Here is a 21,879-nt window from a genome sequence, read left to right as displayed (position 1 = left end):
GGTAGCATGTACTCCACTGTGTACAAGAATGAAGGGTAAGGCTGACAGTCCTGGGGAACCAAGAATTCATAGGGATTTGACACAGGTTATGTGTTCTCCCAAGGTCTACTCCAGGGTATAGCCATCAGCCTGTCCTTCGCTAACTACATTCAGTTCCTCACTGACTGCATCCAGTCTCGCTGACTTCCAACACACTGAAATGACCTCTCTACAGTTTGACTGAGACCAACGGCATTCTTACTCCTCTTGCTTTGTGTTTCAGAACAGTCAGAAAACATACCAAAAATTACAGAATTGCTCTCATTTAGATCATCACTTCCTTGTGAACAAACAATTACACCCCCTTTCAAGAGACCCACCAGAACACTCATCACCACAGAAAGCACAGGGTGAAGGCAGGATGAGGTATTAACAACTGGAAAACAGTTCAGGATGGCTATTTCTCCTTTGATCCTTCACAGTCATGGGAGGACCAAGGGCCTGCAAAAACTGGCAGCAAGGCCCTTGGCTGGTCGTATTTTCTTGAACAACTCTAGTAGTTTAGGAGAAGAGAGGTACACCTGCTGAAAATAGAATATTCTTTTGGAGAACTATGAATTTTTACATGTCACTCACCTACTTTTCAAAAACTTGGCTGTTCTGTCATTCTTTCTGTCCCTTTCATAGAGACAGGCAAACATAATAAAAGGTAAAAAGAGCTCAGGTGAGACAGGAAAGAAGAGAATCCAGATCTCCCCACAATTCTCAAATTTCAAAACCTGATGCAACTGTACATCATTAGTAACTGTTCCCCTCAGTAAACACACAGTCTAATGTTTTAAGATGACAAAGAGCACTCCCTCTGTAGAAACAAGCATGCCCTTGTGTTTGTTGACTGACAAGAGGTTTTGTTTTCAGTTTGTAATCACTGTACAACATGACAAACTTAATCAATGTCACCAAGTTATAAACGTGAACGTTGCATCAGCAAACGTTTTCTCACATACAATTTTACCACAAAAAACTTAATTTGTGAGTAAGTTGAAGTACAGCTGGTTTAACTGTTAAATGGTCTACGAAGCCTAGGAAACAGAGACTTACACACCAGCCCTCTAGAGGCTCCACCCCCAAATTCTCTCACATTTGCACCCCTGGAAGGCACACAACCATGACTACCTGAACCCTGACCACTGCAATCTCCTGGTCTGCTAAGAGTGACCTCTGTGAGATAGCACCAATCCACTGGCTTCCCTGCATAATGAGGAGAGAAAAGGTTGGTAAATGATACTTTGGGTGCTAAAACAGGGCAACTTCAGAGTAAAAAGACTTCTCTTGTCAGGAAAGTGGTGAAGTGAGCTGTCTATGTCATCTCTAATCTGTCCTGGTCTTACAGGGTCACGACAACTTAGAGCTAGAGCCAAAATCCAGAAGTCTGCTCTACTGCAGTGGTCCAGGTTACATAATACAAAGTTATCAAAATCCTAATGTTATACAATAGAGTACTGTGAAAAACTGCAAAATTTCTCAACACACTACCTCTGTCATGGATTGAATTATGTCTCCCCCAAAATGTGTGTATTAATTTGGCTGGGCCATGATTCCTGGTATTGTGTGATTTTCCTGTATGCTGTAAATCCTGCCTCTATGATGTTAATAAGGGAGGATGGGCAGCAGTTGTGTTAGTGAGGCAGGACTCAGCCTACAAGATTGGATTGTGTTTTGAGGCAATCTCTTGAGATATAAAAGGAAGAAGTAAGCAGAGGGATGGGGGGACCTCATATCACCAAGAAAGCAGTGCTAGGAGCAAAGCGCGTCCTTTGGGCCTGGCGTCCCAGCACAGAGAAACTCCTAGCCTGGGGGAAGATTGATAAGAAGGCCGGCAGAGAGACAAAACTTTTCCCTGGAGCTGACACTCTAAATTTGGACTTTTTGCCTACTTTACTGTGAAGAAATACATTTCTCTTTGTTAAAGCCACATCCACATGTGATGTCTCTGTTATGGCAGCACTAGATAACTAAGACACCCTTATTTATCTCTCAGGATTCTCCTAAACAGATATTATTTGAAACAGCTAATCGCTGAGTAAAGTAAGAAACAATCAATTGATCACAGGCGCAATGTCACCCCCATGGAATAATGATGATCCAGGATCACAATGCAGGTCAATTTGTCTTTGATGCCTAAATTCCTATCAACTCCGTTTCTGTTCACACGCATACAGTTTTGTTGTTATTTTGGCTGTTATTCTCCAATGACACCATGTATGATCTAGAGTTCTGCTGGATACTAGGAAGAGAAAAAAAAAAAAAACCAAACCCAGTGCCGTCGGGTTGATTCCGACTCACAGCGACCCTATAGGACAGAGCAGAACTGCCCCATAGTTTCCAAAGAGCACCTGGTGGATTCGAACTGCGGACCCTTGGTTATCAGCCGACAGCACTTAACCACTATGCCACCAGGGTTTCCCTAGGAAGAGGAGAAAAAGGAAATATCCTATTCAATCAGACAACAAGGGGCTAAGACTTCTTCCCTTCAGACTCTTAACTATGGTTACCTTCATTTATTAAAACTGACTTAGGTAATGCTGACACAGAGCCTACTTCATGTCAACAAACCAGATATAGCAGTGAATAATATAGAAATATCACGATGTCCATGGGCTCTGAGTCCTTTGACTGTGGACAGAAAACTTAATAAATACACATATATGTACATACACACACACTCTCATGAGAGCATAACAGTCATTCAAGCTATGTCTGACCACATATACATCGGGGTTCGGCGCACATGCTCCAGATGATAGAGTAAAACAAGAAAAGGAAAGAAAAGTATGCAGACTGTTGAAGATGGTATAAGCTGTTTTTGTTTATTCGTGAAATGACCGTCTATACAGGAAATCCCAAAGAATCAAGAAAACCACTCACGAAACTAATAACTGATTGTACCAAAGCTGCAAGATAAAAGATTAATACACAAAACTCAAATGCCTTCCTACATTCCAGTAAAGAACAACTGCAATTTGAAATTAAAAACAGAATAGCATTTACACTGGTAACAATAATGACAAAAATGAAACAGTATAAATGTAATAAAGTATACAAAACATATACATGAAGAAAACTACAAAACTCTTGATGAAAGAATTCAAAGGTTTAAATGAAAGGAGAGCTATTCCATGTTCATGTATGGGAAAACTCAATATTGTTAAGATGCCACCTCTTCCCAAAGTGATCTATACTTTCAATGCAATCCCAATCAAAATCCCAGCAAGTCCTTTTATGAACATTGACAAACTTTTTAACATTTACATGGAAAGTGGAAAGGCTCATAAAAGCCAAAAAAACATTGAAGAAGTAAGTTGGAAAACTGCCACTGCACCACTTCAAGACTAACCTCTGAAGCTACAGTAATCAACACTGTATGGTACTGGCAAAAAAAAAAAAAGACAAACAGGTCAATGGAACAGAAGAGAGAACACAGAAATAGATACAAATACAGTCATCTGACCTTGGAGTAAACCAAAAGCAAATGAATGTAGAAAGGATAGCCACTTCAATCAGTGGTGCTGTAACACCTATACATCTACTAGCAAAAAAAAGGTATTTACACAAAGTTCTTACACCTTTAAGAAACATTAACACAGTATAGCCCAAAGACGTACATGTCAATGCAAAACTATAAAACTTCAAGAAGACAACCTGGGAGAAAACCTAGATGACCTTGGGTTTGGTGGTGATTTTTTAGATACTACATTCAAAGTGCGACCCATGAGAGGTGGGGACAAGATGGTGGAGTAGTCAGACACTTCCTGTAGTCCCTCTTGCAACAAAGATCCAAAAGAACAAGTCAATCAACTATACAGGACAATCTAGGAGCCCTGAACATTGAAGACAGTGTTGAGGAATCGGACTGAGCAGCAGGGGGAGGGAGAGACGGTTCAGAAGCAGGAAGGAGTTGCCAGACTCAACCTGGCCAATATCAGCACCCTGCAGCTAAATCAGCTGGTGTGAGTGGTGAGGCAAGCAGCGGGGCTCGGGATGCGTGTTCCACACAGGGAGAGAACTAGCAGCGCAGAGTCTGCTCAAACCTCAAGAAGCAGCGAGAAACATCACTCAATTGGCAAAAGATTAAGTACGAGCATCTAATCTACCACATGGATCGAAAAAAAACCTTTTGGGAAGTAACTCTCTCCCATTTACCCGCCCCCTCCCCGCTCTGCTCCGGGTCCCAGTCCGCTTCAGTGATTGTTGCGCTCCCTGGGCCAGAAGTAGGACCCGTCACGCACTCTGAGCCATTCTCCTGGCTTTGGAGAGGGAGCAAATTAATAAGAAAAAATAATCTACCAGCTCCCCTAAGCCAGGAACTCAGGACAGGCACAACCCCTTTTATTAGGCACAAGCATAAGGGGTCCACAGACTTTGAATGCCTTTCACCCCTGCATAGACCTGTGTGGCCCCATTTCAACAGCACAGGCCCTCATTAGCACGGTATAACAGGGTACATACCTGAAGCCTATTTTCATCTGTATCTGCTATAATGGGGAGTAGCAGACTTGTGATATATGACACTACCCTGCCCATTAAGCAGGGTCCTCACTTACCCACATCAGCGGCCTGATGACTGGTGACTCCACCTACTCCACTGAGCCACCTGTGACAAGGGTCCAAGAATAAGTGGTGACTCCCAGTCCTTACAGCCAACAGCACTGGGTGCCCATACTCTAGCTGCAAAACCCACCTACCTATATGCTCTACATGCTGGTGTAGTGATCAAGTGCTACAGCTGCTAACCAAGAGGTCGGCAGTTCAAATCCGCCAGGCACTCCTTGGAAACTCTTTCGGGCAGTTCTACTCTACCCTATAGGGTCGCTATGAGTCAGAATCAACTCAGTGGCAGTGGGTTTGGGGTGGTTTAGAGCAGAATTAAATGAAATAAAGAATAGAAAAAAATTGAAAGAGTTAATAAGACCAAAAGCTGCTTCTTTCAAAAGATCGACAAAACTGATAAACCACTGACCAAACTGACAAACGAAAAACTCCAGAGGAAGAAAATAACCCAAATAAAAAGTGAGATGGGCGATATCACAACAGACCCAACTGAAATTAAAAGAATCATAGCAGAATACTACAAAAAACTGTATTCCAATAAATTTGAAAACCTAGAGGGAACGGACAAATTTCTAGAAACACACTACCTAACTAAACTAACACAAACAGAGGTAGAACAACTAAATAAACCCATAACAAAAGAAGAGACTGAAAAGGTAATAAAAACTACCAACAAAAAAAAAAAGCCCTGAACCTGACGGCTTCACTGGAGAATTCTACCAAACATTCAGAGAAGAGTTAATACCACTACTAGTAAAGGTATTTCAGAGCATAGAAAAGGATGGAATACTTCCAAACTCATTTTATGAAGCCACCATATCCCTGATACCAAAACCAGGTAAAGACACCACAAGAAAAGGAAATTATAGAACTATATCCCTCATGAACGTAGATGCAAAAGTCCTCAACAACATTCTAGCCAATAGAATTCAACAACATATCAAAAAAAATAATTCACCATGACCAAGTGGGATTCATACCAGGTGTGCAGGGATGGTTCAACATTAGAAAAACAATCAATGTAATCCATTGTATAAATAGAACAAAAGACAACAACCACATGATCTTATCAGTTGATGCAGAAAGTCATCCAACAAAGTGCAACACCCATTCATGATAAAAACTCTCAGCAAAATAGGAACAGAAGGGAAATTCCTCGACATAATAAAGGGCATTTATATAAAAAAATTTATTTTCATACAAAGCCAACAGCCAACATCACCCTAAATGGAGAGAGCCTGAAAGCATTCCCCTAGAGATTGGGAACCAGACAAGGATGCCCTTTATCAAAACTCTTATTTGACATTATGTTGGAGATCCTAGCAAGACCAGTTAGGCTAGATAAAGAAATAAAGGGCATCCAGATTGGTAAGGAAGAAGTAAAAGTATCTCTATTTGCAGATGACATGATCTTATACACAGAAAACTCTAAAGAATCCTCAAGAAAACTACTGAAACCAATACAAGAGTTCAGCAGAGTATCAGGATACAAGATAAACATATAAAAATCAGTTGGATTCCTCTACACCAACGAAAAGATCATCAAAGAGGAAATCACCAAACCAATACCATTTACAGTAGCCCCCCAAAAGATAAATACTTAGGAATAAATCTTACCAGAGATGTAAAAGACTTATACAAAGAAAACTGCAAGAAACCAAAAGAGACCTACATAAGTGGAAAAACATACCTTGCTCAAGGATAGGAACACTTAGCATTGTAAAAATGTCTATTCTACCAAAACAAATCTATACATAAAATGCACTTCCGATCCAAATTCCAATAACATTTTTTAATGAGATGGAGAAACAAAACATCAACTTCATATGGAAAGGGACGAGGCCCTGGATAAGTAAAACATTACTGAAGAAGAAAGAGCAAAGTGGGAGGCCTCATGAACCAGAGACTACATCATCCTGAGACCAGAAGAACTAGATGGTGCCCGGCTACAACCAATGACTGCCCTGACAGGGAACACAACAGAGAACCCCTGAGGGAGTAGAAGAGCAGTGGGATGCAGACCCCTAATTCTCATAAGACCAGACTTAATGGTCTGACTGAGACTAGAAGGACCCCAGCAGTCATGGCCCCCAGACCTTCTGTTGGCCCAGAACAGGAACCATTCCCAAAGCCAACTCTTCAGACATGGATTGGACTGGACAATGGGTTGGAGAGGCATGCTGTTGACGAGTGAGCTTCTTGGATCAGGTGGACACTGGAGACTATGTTGGCATCTCCTGCCTCAAGGGGAGATGAGAGGGTGAAGGGAGTTAGAAGCTGGCGAAATGGACACGAAAAGAGAGACGGGGGGAAAGACTGGGCTGTCTCATTAGGGGGAGAGTAATTGGAAGTGCGTAGCAAGGTGTACACGGGTTTTTGCGTGAGAGACTGACTCAATTTGTAAACTTTCACTTAAAGCAGAATAAAAATTATATTAAAAAAAAATGGCAGGCCTCACACACTACCTGATTTGAGAACCTATTATACCACCACGGTGGTCAAGACAGCCTGGTACTGGTACAACAACAGATACATAGACCAGTGAAACACAAATTCATCCACCTATGAGCAGCTGATATTTGACAAAGGTCCAAAGTCTGTTAATTGAGGTAAATATAGTCTCTTTAACAAACGATGCTGGTATAACTGCATATCCACCTGCTAAAAGTGAAACAAGATCCATACATCACACCACGCAAAAAAAAAAAAAAAAAAACTAAAAAAATGGATCAAAGACCTAAATATAAAATCTAAAACCATAAAGGTTGTGGTAGAAAAAAAAGGAATAACACTAGAAGCCCTAATACATGGCATAAACAGAATACAAAACATTACTAACAATGCCCAAACACCAGAAGAGAAACTAGATAACTGGGAGCTCCTAAAAATCAAACACTTACGCTCATCAAAAGACTTCACCAAAAGAGTGATGGAGAAACAAATCACCAACTTCATATGGAAGGGAAAGAAGCCTCGGATAAGTAAAGCATTACTGAAAAAGAAGAAGAAAGTGGGAGGCTTCACTCTACCTGATTTCAGAACCTATTATACAGCCACAGTAGTCAAAACAGCCTGGTACTTGTACAACAGTCACATAGACCAGTGGAACAGAATTGAGAACCCAGATATAAATCCATCCACATATGAGCTGCTGATATTTGACAAAGGCCCAGTGTCAGCTAATTGGGGAAAAGATAAGTCTTTTTAACAAATGGTGCTGGCATAACTGGATATCCATTTGCAAAAAAATGAAACAGGACCCATACCTCACACCATGCACAAAAACTAACTCCAAGTGGATCAAAGACCTAAACATAAAGACTAAAACGATAAAGATCATGGAAGAAAAAATAGGGACAACCCTAGGAGCCCTAATACAAGGCATAAACAGAATGCAAAACATTACCAAAAATGATGAAGAGAAACCAGATAACTGGGAGCTCCTAAAAATCAAACACCTATGCTCATCTAAAGACTTCACCAAAAGAGTAAAAAGACCACCTACAGATTGGGAAAGAATTTTTGGCTATGACATCTCCGACCAGCGCCTGATCTCTAAAATCTATAGGATTCTGTCAAAACTCAACCACAAAAAGACAAACAACCCAATCAAGAAGTGGGCAAAGGATATGAACACACATTTCACTAAAGAAGATATTCAGGCAGCTAACAGATACACGAGAAAATGCTCTCGATCATTAGCCATTAGAGAAATGCAAATTAAAATGACGATAGATTCCATCTCACTCCAACAAGGCTGGCATTAATCCAAAAAACACAAAATAATAAATGCTGGAGAGGCTGCGGAGAGATTGGAACTCTTATACACTGCTGGTGGGAATGTAAAATGGTAAACCACTTTGGAAATCTATCTGGAGTTATCTTAAAAAGTCAGAAATAGAACTACCATACAACCCAGAAATCCCACTCCTTGGAATATACCCTAGAGAAACAAGAGCCTTCACACAAACAGAAATATGCACACCCATGTTTATTGCTGCTCTGTTTACAATAGCAAACAGCTGGAAGCAACCAAGGTGTCCATCAATGGATGAATGGATAAATAAATTGTGGTATATTCACACAATGGAATACTACGCATCGATAAAGAACAGTGACGAATCTGTGAAACATCTCATAACATGGAGGAACCTGGAAGGCATTATGCTGAGCAAAATCAGTCAGAGGCAAAAGGACAAGTATTATATAAGACCACTATTATAAGATCTTGAGAAACAGTATAAACTGAGAAGAACACACACTTTTGTGGTTATGAGAGGGGGAGGGAGGGAGGGTGGGAGAGGGTTTTTTACTGATTAGTTAGTAGATAAGAACTGCTTTAGGTGAAGGGAAGATCAATACTCAATACATGGAAGGTCAGCTCAATTGGACTGGACCAAAAGCAAAGAAGTTTCCGGGATAAACTGAATGCTTCAAAGGTCAGCGGAGCAAGGGCGGGGGTTTGGGGACCATGGTTTAAGGGGACTTCTAAGTCAATTGGCAAAATAATTCTATTATGAAAACATTCTGCATCCCACTTTGAAATGTGGCGTCTGGGGTCTTAAATGCTAACAAGTGGCCATCTAAGATGCATCAATTGGTCTCAACCCACCTGGATCAAAGGAGACTGAAGAACACCAAGGTCACATGATAACTAAGAGCCCAAGAGACAGAAAGGGCCACATAAACCAGAGACCTACATCCTCCTGAGACCAGAAGAACTAGTTGGTGCCCGGCCACAATCGATGACTGCCCTGACAGGGAGCACAACAGAGAACCCCTGAGGGAGCAGGACATCAGTGGGATGCAGACCCCAAATTCTCATAAAAAGACCATACTTAATGGTCTGACTGAGACTAGAGGAATCCCGGCGGTCACGGTCCCCAAACCTTCTGTTGGCACAGGACAGGAACCATTCCCGAAGACAACTCATCAGACATGAAAGGGACTGGACAGAGGGTAGGAGAGAGATGCTGATGAAGAGTGAGCTAATTATATCAGGCGGACCCTTGAGACTGTGTTGGCATCTCCTGTCTGGAGGGGGGATGGGAGGATAGAGAGAGTTGGAAGCTGGCAAAATTGTCACGAAAGGAGAGACTGGAAGGGCTGACTCATTAGGGGGAGAGCAAGTGGGAGTACGGAGTAAGGTGTATATAAACTTATATGTGACAGTCTGACTTGATTTGTAAACGTTCACTTGAAGCTCAATAAAAGTTAAAAAAAAAAAAAGAGTGAAACGATAACCTACCGACTGGGAAAAAATTTTTGGCTTCAGCATATCTGATCAGGGTCTAATCTCTAAAATCTACAAGATACTGCTAAACTTCAACCACAAAAAGACAAACAACCCAATTAAAAAATGGGCAAAGGATATAAACAGACACTTCACCAAAGAAGGCATTCGGGCAACTAACAGATACATGAGGAAACACTCACGATCATTAGCCACTAGCAAAATGCAAATCAAAACTACAATGAGATTCCATCTCACTCCAACAAGACTGGCATTAATCCAAAAAACACAAAACAATAAATGTTGGAGAGGTTGTGAAGAGGCTGGAACACTTACACACTGCTGATGGGAATGTAAAATGGTACAACTACTTTGAAAATTGATTTGGCGTTTCCTTAAAAAGCTAGAAATAGAACTGCCATACCATCTAGCAATCCCACTCCCTGGAATATATCCTAGAGAAGTAAGAGCTGTCACATGAATAGATAATACGCACACCCATGTTCACTGCAGCACTGTTCACAATAGCAAAAAGAAGGAACAACCTAGGTGCCCATCACGGAATGAAGAGATAAATTATAGCATATTCACGCAATGGAATGCTATGTAATCATAAAGAACAACGATGAATCTGCAAAACATCTCATAACGTGCATGAACCTGGAAGACATTATGCTGAGTGAAAAAAGAACGAGGAAAAAAAGGTAAAGAAATAAGAATGTTAAATGGTGGGGGAGGTCCCATTCCATTTTACTTTATAGATTAAATAATTGTATATATACTACCATTACCCATTGCTGTCAAGTCAATTCCGACTCACAGCAACCCTATAAGACAGAGTAGATCTGCCTATAGGGTAGAACTGCCCCATAGGGTTTCCAAGAAGCGCCTGGCAGATTTGAACTGCTCATCTTTTGGCTAGCAGCCGTAGCTCTTAACCACTACGCCACCAGGGTTTCTGCTGTATACACAGAGCCTCAAAAGATGGTACAGATGATTACAGGATTGAGGGAATTTAGCAAGTATTCAGATTAGGAAGTAAATACCCAATAACGGTTTACTTTAAGTATTTCATGTATATACACTAGTACCAAACACTGAGAAATTAACTTTTAAAAGATAACATGTATTTTAGTAAAAATAGAAGGTACCTAAAAGGAATGTCTCCCATGTGTAGGTCAGTTTGTCGTACTGTGGGGGCTTGCGTGTTGCTGTGATGCTGGAATCTATGCCACCGGTATTCAGACACCAGCAGGGTCACCCATGGAGGACAGGTTTCAGCTGAGCTTCCAGACTAAGACAGACTAGGGGGAAGGACCCGGTAGGCTACTTCTGAAAACCATTAGCCAGTGAAAACCTTATGAATAGCAGCGGAACATTGTCTGATAAAGTGCTGGAAGATGAGCCCCCCAGGTTGGAAGGCACTCAAAAGATGACTGGGGAAGAGCTGCCTCCTCAAAGTAGAGTCGACCTTAATGACGTGGATGGAGTAAAGCTTTCTGGACCTTCATCTGCTGATGTGGCACGACTCAAAATGAGAAGGAACAGCTGCAAACATCCATTAATAATCGGAACCTGGAATGTACGAAGTATGAATCTAGGAAAATTGGAAATTGTCAAAAATGAAATGGAACGCATCAAACATCGATATCCTAAGCATTAGTGAACTGAAATGGACTGGTATTGGCCATTTTGAATCGGACAATCATATAGTCTACTATGCTGGGAATGACAACTCGAAGAGGAATGGTGTTCATTCGTCATCAAAAAGAACGTTTCAAGACCTATCCTGAAGTACAACATTGTCAGTGGTAAGATAATATCCATACGCCTACAAGGAAGACCAGTTAATACGACTACTATTCAAATGTACGCATCAACCACTAGGGCCAAAGATGAAGAAGTAGAAGACTTTTATCAGCTGCTGCAGTCTGAAATTGATCGAACATACAATCAAGATGCATTGATAATTACTGGTGATTGGAATGCGAAAGCTGGAAACAAAGAAGAAGGATCAGTAGTTGGAAAATATGGCCTTGGTGATAGAAACGATGCCGGAGATCGAATGATAGAATTTTGCAAGACCAACGACTTCGTCATTGCAAATACCTTCTTTCATCAACATAAACGGCGACTATACACATGGACCTCACCAGATGGAACACACTGAAATCAAATTGACTACATCTGTGGAAAGAGAACAGCTCAATATCATCAGTCAGAACAAGGCCAGGGGCCGACTGTGGAACAGACCATCAATTGCTCATATGCAAGTTCAAGCTGAAACTGAAGAAAATCAGAGCAAGTCCACGAGAGCCAAAATATGACCTTGAGTATATTCCACCTGAACTTAGAGACCATCTCAAGAATAGATTTGACGCATTGAACGCTAGTGACCGCAGACCAGACGAGTTGTGGAATGACATCAAGGACATCATCCATGAAGAAAGCAAGAGGTCACTGAAAACATAGGAAAGAAAGAAAAGACCAAGATGGATGTCAGAGGAGACTCTGAAACTTGCTCTTAAGCGTCGAGCAGCTAAAGCAAAAGGAAGAATTGATGAAGTAAGAGAACTGAACAGAAGATTTCAAAGGGCCTCTCGAGAAGACAAAGTAAAGTATTACGACATGTGCAAAGAGCTGAAGATGGAAAACCAAAAGGGAAGAACACGCTTGGCGTTTCTCAAGCTGAAAGAACTGAAGAAAAAATTCAAGCCTCGAGTTGCAATAGTGAAGGATTCCATGGGGAAAATATTAAACGACGTTGGAAGCATCAAAAGAAGATGGAAGGAATACACAGAGTCATTGTACCAAAAAGAATTAGTCAATATTCAACCATTTCAGGAGGTGGCATATGATCAGGAACCGATGGTACTGAAGGATGTAGTCCAAGCTGCTCTGAAGGCACTGGCGAAAAACAAGGCTCCAGGAATTGATGGAATATCAATTGAGATGTTTCAACAAACAGATGCAGCGCTGGAGGTGCTCACTTGTCTACGCCAAGAAATATGGAAGACAGCTTCCTGAACAACCGACTGGAAGAGATCCATATTTATGCCTATTGCCCAGAAAGGTGATCCAACCAAATGTGGGAATTATAGAACAATTACCATTAATATCACATGCAAACAAAATTTTGCTGAAGATCATTTAAAAATGGCTGTAGCAATATATCGACAGGGAACTGCCAGAAATTCAGGCTGGTTTCAGAAAGGACGTGGAACCAGGGATACCATTGCTGATGTCAGATGGATCCTGGCTGAAAGCAGAGAATACCTGAAGGATGTTTACCTGTGTTTTATTGACTATGCAAAGGCATTCGACTGTGTGGATCATAACAAACTTTGGATAATGCTGCAAAGAATGGGAATTCCAGAGCACTTAACTGTGCTCATGAGGAACCTTTACATAGATCAAGAGGCAGTTGTTCGAACAGAACAAGGGGATACTGATTGGTTTAAAGTCAGGAGAGGTATGCATCAGGGTTGTATTCTTTCATCATACCTATTTAATCTGTATGTTGAACAAATAAACCGAGAAGCTGGACTGTATGAAGAAGAATGGGGCATCAGGATTGGAGGAAGACTCATTAACAACCTGCATTATGCAGATGACACAACCTTGCTTGCTGAAAGTGAAGAGGACCTGAAGCACTTACTAATGAAGATCAAAGACCACAGCCTTCAGTATGGATTACACCTCAACATAAAGAAAACAAAAATCCTCACTACTGGACCAGTAAGCAACATCATGATAAATGGAGAAAAGATTGAACTTGTCAAGGATTTCATTTTACTTGGATCCAGAATCAACACCCATGGAAGCAGCAGTCAAGAAATCAAAAGACACATTGCATTGCGCAAATCTGCTACAAAAGGACCTTTTCAAAGTGTTGAAGAGCAAAGATGTCACCCTGAAGACTAAGGTGTGCCTGACCCAAGCCATGGTATTTTCAATCACATCATATGCATGTGAAAGCTGGACAATGAATAAGGAAGATCGAAGAGGAGTTGACGCTTTTGAATTGTGGTGTTGGTGAAGAATATTGAATATACCATGGACTGCCAAAAGAACGAACAAATCTGTCTTGGAAGAAGTGCGGCCAGAATGCTCCTTAGAGGCAAAGATGGCGAGACTGCATCTTACATACTTTGGACATGTTGTCAGGAGGGATCAGTTCCTGGAGAAGGACATCATGCTTGGCAGAGTACAGGGTCAGTGGAAAAGAGGAAGACCCTCAACGAGGTGGATTGACACAGTGGCTGCAACAATGAGCTCAAGCATAACAATTTTAAGGATGGCACAGGACCAGGCAGTGTTCTGTTCTGTTGTGCATAGGGTCGAAATGAGTCGGAACCGACTCAATGGCACCTAACAAGAACAACAACAAAAGGAGTGTAATTAAGTAAATTAAAGATCCTAATGAAAAAATTACAAAAACATTAAATGACATCTAAATACAATGAAGTAAATGAAAAGGTAGAGCGTGCTTTTAGAAAATTTTCTCCCAGGTAGATCGTTATTTCCAATTTGCTTCTATATAATTAATCAATTTAATAATTTTTTATGACTTCACCAAAAAAAAAAAAAAAAAAAAAAGATGTATTTGGAAATGGAAATGTCCATGAATAGCCAACATGGTCTAAGAACAAGGCATGGGGGCTTATCCAAACATGTCATATGTATATATACTTTTATTTATTTATTTTATAAATAAAGCTATGCTATATTAGACAGTTTAGTATCAGTATAAACCAAAAAGAAACCCATTGCCTTCAACTGAATTCTGACTCATAGCCACCTTTTAGGATTTCCAAGGCTGTAAATCTTTATGGAAGTAGACTGCCACATCTTTTTCCCACAGAAGGGCTGGTGGGTTCAAACTACTGAGTTTTAGTTAGCTGCCAACCGCTTTAACCGCTGTGCCACCATGGTTCCCAATGGAAAAAAACAACTGGGCATGGAAAAGGCCCACCTACCTATATAAAATGGATTCTTGACACTGCGAGCAAGGCAGGCCAGTTACAGAAAGCACATATACTTCAATACGTGGGGTGGTGGCAACTAAATGGGGTCCCTAAGTGATGCAAAGGGTTAAGCACTCTGCTACTAACTGAAAGGTTGATGGTTTGAGTCCACCCATAATCCCTTGCCATCAATTCTGACTCGCTGCAACTCTACAGGACAGAGTAGAACTGCCCTGCAGGCAACTCTAAAAAAAGGGTTGGGTATCTACTTCAAAAAATCAGCCACTGAAAACCCTAGAGAGTAGATATAGTTCTATTGCAAAACACACGAGGTCACCATGATTCGGAATCGATTCTATGGCAAGTAGTTTTTTTTTTTAATCAACTAATTGGAATAATTAATCTATACTCATTTACGCCATTAAGTAAAAAGTCAATTCCACATCATTTGTTTTATATTTGAAAAAGCGAAATTACAATGTTTTCAGAAGTTATAATCTATAATACTACCAATAATGTTGGGAATAGCCGTAAACTTCTCAATACAGATAGTAACAATCTCCAGACAGGAGGAGACAAGACCTGACCAAGGTCTAAGGACTACCAGCAACCCAGATTACGATTTAAGTTTTACAGTAAAAGTTTCTGTACTTGTTGTTTATGATATAGTTGACAACAGAAAGTTTAAAGCATTACTTTAAAAACAAAAGAAACATAATCTTCATATATTAACTATACAAAATCATCTGAAAATCCCTTCATTTTTATTTTACTTAGCTCAGAAGGGCTTTTATACTTAAACTATTAATTCCTGAATTTTAGAAAGGATTTACATTTATATTTACTACAACAAGCATCATAAGACCAAAATAATGGCCACAATCCAAGCATCCATTCATGGCAATACAGGTCAAAACAACAAAAAAGTCCATCATATGTAGTATTCCGGAGTTTTACAAGAATTTAGATTTAAGCTTTCTACATATTGTTATGAAAATATCACCAGCGTATTTTGTTTAGTAAACAGTATAAATTCCACACCATCTCGTGTAACAAACTAGGGGAAATAAAAAATTTCTACTTGCTTGCTTTTACATAAACAGTGGCAAGATGCTTCAGAAAGTAATAAAGCTGGTTACTTAAAGGAAGCCGGGAGAAGACAGACAGGCTGGATGAGGACAAGATAGGAACAAGTTTTTATAAAGTATACTTTTAAAGTCCATATTGAGTTTCAAACTGTGAAGGTATTATCTTTTGGAAAAACATAACTTCGGCAAACTGTAATGTACTTTTAAACATAATATAGCTTAGATGAGAAATGTTTTTACTAGGAATTCATGTTCATAATAACTAAACCATGTCGAGTTTAATCATCTAGAACCCAACTGTTACTAAATGCTCTAATGCACTTGTACAAATCACGAAAGTATAAATTTGAGCTCTCCTTCTAAACACAGTGACCAGAGATATCAGAATCTGAACACCTATATTCTCTCAGCCAGAAGAATGCTTCTAAAATGACTAAAGTATTTAACACATTAGGGTTTTCTGGCATGACTTGTTAAATGTAACAGGAGTCTTTAAGAACCTTCTCACGATTGAAGTCAGCTTTAGAGTAACTTTTACATCAGTTAAAATAGGCATTCCTCTGTGTTTGAGAAGTTTATATCCACTAAATTGAAAAATTCTCTGCGGAAACACAGTAAATGATCTAGAAATTTTCTTCCAGGGAAACTGTAAACCCAAGAACTTAAATACACACATCTTGTATGTTAGCCTTCTCTAGCAAAAGAAAACACTTTAATTTTAGATTGTTATTCAAAACTATGGAGAACATCAACAATTAGAAAGATTAAGTATTTTTTTCTTTTTCTAGCCATAAATGGGAGAACAAGGACCTAGACTAGGGAGTCATGCTTCCCACACACCTGAAACCCTCAAGGCAAAAAAGCCTTCTCCACTGGAGAAAAAATGTGTCTAGAGAACCCACACAGGATCCAGCTGGACACATCGTCCCCAGCTTCATGCCTTTGGTGATGTCAGGACAGTTACCAACACCCCCCAAACCAAAAAAAAACCAAACCCGTTGCCGTTGAGTCGATTCTGACTCATAGCGATCCTATAGGACAGACTAGAGCTTCCCCATAGGGTTTCCAGGGAGTGCCTGGTGGAATCGAACTTCCAACCTTTTGGTTAGCAGCCCTAGTTCTTAACCACTATGCCACCAGGGTTTCCCAGCAACAGCCAGGACCCCATAAACGGTCAGGGCCTTCCCCTACAATCTCTCCACCCCTTCTTCTAACCCATCACACAATGTGAGAGGAAAAGCTGTAGTTATAGAACTGCACAGAAAATGCTCCACTGCCTGGGGGGGAGTCACAAACACTGACCAGAGAGATGGGACAAGGGTTCAGCCTCCACAGCCAGAGGCGCTCCATCTTCAGACTCTGGTCAGGAGACTCTGTCATTCAACACAGAGCACCAAGGCCCAGGGCGGGGATGTTAACACCCCAGGGTGCCAGCTCTGAGAGTCACATAAGGAAGGTGACCCCAGACATCTAAATCCTGAAAAGCCACCTGTGTACAGGGGAAGGGCCCAGTGACAGAGGAGCAGGGCCTCAGGGTGCCTCCTGGGCCTCAGTCCCTCAGCCTCCTCTGCTACCTTTTCTCTTCATTGAGGAACCACAGCCCTGCAGCACACAGCTGCTCCCCCAACAATTCAGATCCAGCCTCACCCACTTATGCTAAGGACAACCCAGTTCTCCACAGAACTCACCATTTCCTTCTCCAGTTTCTGGAAGTCTAAGGGAATGTCGTCCCTGAGCCCAAGAAGCCACTTCAGGAAGAGGGACACGAGTGGAAGCAGAGGCCGGGGCAGTCTGGAGGCAGATGAACAATGTCTGGTCCACACGCGAAGAGGAGCAGTTGAAATCCTTACTGTGGAAGCCAGTCACAGATATAAACAGAACTGGAAAAAGCAGAGGTAACATTTAATTAAAAAATGCTTGTATTTACATAATGAAGGTTAATGTCAACCTTAGCTGGATTTACCTCATTCTGAAAGCTGCAATGATATTTAAACTTAGACATACGTGGCAGTAACTGAGGGGACAGGAAGGGTACTCTCTGAGGAGGTGACATGGAAGTGAGACCTGAATTCTAAGAATTATTGAATTCCTAGGGTTAAAAGGTGTTTCTCTAATCAGAAGACATACCTGGTGCAAAGGCTAAAGGCAGGGAAAATCCTGACATCTTTGAAAAAGTGTTTTAAAAATGTGTCAAGAGCTTATCTAACATGGGGGTGTTACAGATTTAAGTCAGAGCACTGTACATAAACCTGAATGTGGAAGGTCTTGTCAGAGAGGGTAAAATATGTGGATTTTAGTCTGTATGTGATTGATAGTTCACTCGGTTTACATTGCTGATACCTGCCTCTTGCTGCTGGGTGGAGACTGTACCTTCTTCTGAAAAGAGAAAAAGGAGGAGAAAGTTCAGAGCTGCTTTTATAATGGAGCTCTCCTCTCAGGGTAAAAAAAAAGAGGCTATTTCCCCGAATCTAGTGAATGGATGGTGATGCAGCTTACTGGTTGGGAAAGCCAGGTGAGAAGTAGATTTGTTCTGGTGAAATTTTAAAACCTGCCTTGGACACGTCAAGTTTCAGAGCCTTACAGTCCTTAGTGTCCCAGGTGGACTATGGCAAGGGTTTGGTGTCTGAGTCTGCTGGTACCCAGGAGCCGGTATCTCAACCTGCAGGGTGTCTCCCACTGGCCACGAAGGACCAAACTGTAACCTCTGAAACACACTCCATTCCCACTGCTGAAGCTTCAAGCTAAAGGAGAGGAAGAACACAGTTCTGGCACACATTAGGCCTTTAGCAGATGGAAGCTGATACTGCGGTGTTATCTCAGGGGCAATTCCTAGATTCTGCACTAGGAAAATCAAGTAGTTTCACATGAAGGCTTGAATTTGACATAAACTGACTACAACACCAGTCACGTCTCCGACAGCAGAACTTTCAGAATATCAATCTCTAGGGAAGGAGAGGGAAAAACAAAAGGCATATTTTTTCTACCGATGTTGAGATTACAAACCAAAAAACCCATACGCCATCGAGTCAATTCCAACTCATAGTGACCCTACAGGACAGAGTACAACTGCCCCACAGGGCTTCCAAGGAGCAGCTGGTGGACTCCAACTGCCGACGTTTTGGTTGGCAGCTGAGCTCTTAACCACTGTGCTGCCAGGACTGTCGAGATTACAAGCGGTGTTTCATGATCATTTTTACTCTACGCATTTTTTAGCTTTTTGGCACATGCACTATTTTTTATAATTTTAAAAAAGAGACGCATATATGTTTTCCAACAATGAATTCTCAGATATGATATTAAAAGCATGAGGCATAAAAGACAAAACAGATAAATTAAAAATCCTGTGCGCCTTAAAAAGACCAGATTAATGGTCTGACTGAGATTGGAGGAACCCCTGAAGCCATAGCCCTTGGACACCCTGTTACCCCAGGACAAAAACCATTCCCGAACACAACTGTTTAGACACAGATTAGACTCGACTACGAGACATAAAATAACGCTCGTGAAGAGTGTGCTTCTAGTTCAAGCAGACATCAAATCGGCAGTTCCTCTCTGGAGGCAGGATGAGAAGGCAGGAAGGGACACGAGCTGGTTGGATGGACATGCGAAGCCCGGGGTGGAAACCGGGAGTGTGCTGTCACATTATAGGGACAACAACTAGTGTCACATAATAATACGTGCACACATTTTTGTATGAGAAATTAAATTGAGCTGTAAACATTCACCTAAAGCACAATTAAAAACAACTCACGTATCAGAGGATTTTGTAAGCAAAGTACACAGACAAGCTACAACATGGGAGAAAAGACAGTGAAAGCTGTGAAAGACACAACTAAAAGGGGCTGTCTTGTTTTTCCGGGTCTCGCAATTTTTCTGCCTTTGACAGGGTGCAGCCTTACCATGTTCCTATCGCTTCTTTCAGTGAAAAACAAATTTGAGCTTTCCTTCAACAGTTTCAGCCTGAGAGAGGTTCTGGCTTTCATAGTTTTTACTATAAGTGTGATTCATCTAACTCCTAAGAGTTTAGTATCCAGGATATATAAAGAACCCCTACTGCTCAACAACATACAAACCAGCCATTTTAAAAATGGGCAAAAAAATTTAAACAGGTCATCAAAGGCAACAGGCAAATGGTCCAGAAACGCATGAAAAGATGCTTGCTACCCTTGTCCTTAGGGAAATGCGAATCACATCCACATCAGAGGTCACCTCATCCCTACTATAATGGCTACTATCAGAAAAACAGAGAACAAGATTTGGGGAGAATACAGAGCAATTGCTAGTGGGATTGTAAAATGCTGCAGCCTCTGTGGAAAACTCTGGCGGTTCTTCAAAATGTTAGGCGTACAAGTACCCTATGACCCAGGAGTTCCCATGCATAGGAGGGCTGGCGGTGCAAGTGCTTAAGTACCCAGGTGCTGACAACAAGGTTGGCTGCTGGAAGCCATCCGGTGGCTCTGCGGGGGAAAGACCTGGCGATCGGCTTCCCTAAAAAAGATTAGAGCCAAGGAAACCTATGGCGCTGTCCTACGCTGTCACTTAGGGTCGCTGTGAGTCTAAAATCCCCGCCAGGACACGCAACAACAGGTAAACACCCAAAACGCTGGAAAGTAGGGACGCACACAAGAATTATTGCTCCAAACTGCCAAAAAGTGGGGAAAAACATGACTTCCGGCTTATGTGGTTTTATTCCAGGTCTCTGAGGCCTCTGGATGTCTCCCGGCTCCCTGAGCAGCACAGGTCTGCGCGGCTCCCACGGTGCCCACCCCTTCACCTGTCCACGCACCGACACACACAGGGAGCGAGCCCGGGGCCCGGGACACCCAGGACCCTGCATGTTTCCCGGCTCCCTGAGGAGCACAGGTGTGCGCGGCTCCCACCACCTCACCTGTCCACGCACCGACACAAGCAGGGAGAGACCCCGGCGCCAGGGAAGCCCGGGACCCTGCATGTCTTCCCGCTCCCTGAGCACCACAGGTCTGCGCGGCTCCCACCACCTCACCTGTCCACGCACCGACACACAAAGGGAGCGACCCCGGCGCCCGGGAGGCCCAGGACCCTGCATGTCTCCCCGCTCCCTGAGCACCACAGGTCTGCGCGGCTCCCACCGCCTCACCTGTCCACGCACCGACACACACAGTGAGCGACCCCGGAGGCCCAGGACCCTGCATGTCTCCCCGCTCCCTGAGCACCACAGGTCTGCGCGGCTCCCACCACCTCACCTGTCCACGCACCGACACACGCAGGGAGCGACCGCCGCGCCCGGGACACCCGGGACCCTGCATGTGTCCCCGCTCCCTGAGCACCACAGGTCTGCGCGGCTCCCACCACCTCACCTGTCCAAGCACGGACACACGCAGGTCCCACCTCCGCGGCCTCCAAGAAGCAGCTGCGGCCGCGGGGCCGGGGGCGCGCAGGAAACAAGCGCACAAGCGGCGGCGGCTCCAGGGAGGCCCGAGGCTCCGGGAGCGGCGAGACCAGGAGGGCGCGGGGAGCGGGCGCGGCGCCCTCAGACCCGGGACACGACCTGCGCTCACCCCACAGCGGACCAGATGGCTCACACCGACCTCACTCCGGAGCGGGACGGACACCGACCAAGGAGGCACACTTCCGCTGTTTCCGGGACGCTAGGTGTTTAGGAGAGGGATTCCGTGCGGGAACTCAGAGCACTGTAACTCCGGTCCGTGGGCTTCAGTGGTTCCCCCTTGTGATTGGAATCTTTATACAGAAAATCCTGGGATTCAAATGCGTATAGGAGCTGAAGCGCGCATTTTAGTAATCAGAGATACCCTTGGGGAATACAAAATGTTCGTGTTTGCATCCGAAGAAAATTTTCCCATATTCTGTACAGAATTAATTGCGTTGCTCCTCATACCTATGTCCCCATCTTTGGAATTGGTGAAGTCTCTAGTTTGGCTTCTGGTTCATGGTTTGTTGTTTCTTGCACCATCAGGTTATCTTTCCCTAAGAGCAGCGCGCACCCAGTCTGACCTCTCCAAGT

At 42.6% G+C, this 21,879-nt stretch overlaps 1 protein-coding gene across 5 annotated transcripts in view; it reads right to left on the bottom strand.

Moving 5' to 3' along the window:
- Positions 1–21,470, bottom strand: part of LOC126069373 (zinc finger protein 883-like) — a 53,915-nt gene extending 32,445 nt beyond the window's left edge. The window contains exons 1-2 of one of the 5 annotated variants that reach the window (XM_049872702.1): positions 21,446–21,470; positions 17,567–17,758 (exon numbers count right to left, since the gene is read on the bottom strand). In XM_049872702.1, coding sequence (XP_049728659.1) covers positions 17,567–17,569 — 3 coding nt within the window. In that variant the 5' untranslated portion in view covers positions 17,570–17,758; positions 21,446–21,470. The other 4 variants (XM_049872703.1, XM_049872699.1, XM_049872701.1 and 1 more) reach the window with 4 other exon arrangements.
- Positions 21,471–21,879: the final 409 nt, after the last annotated feature.

The sequence above is a fragment of the Elephas maximus genome, chromosome X (genome assembly GCF_024166365.1).
Source record: "Elephas maximus indicus isolate mEleMax1 chromosome X, mEleMax1 primary haplotype, whole genome shotgun sequence".
Taxonomy (NCBI): domain Eukaryota; kingdom Metazoa; phylum Chordata; class Mammalia; order Proboscidea; family Elephantidae; genus Elephas; species Elephas maximus.
Note: the sequence above shows the minus strand (reverse complement) of the source record. Positions and strands in the feature narration are given on the sequence as shown.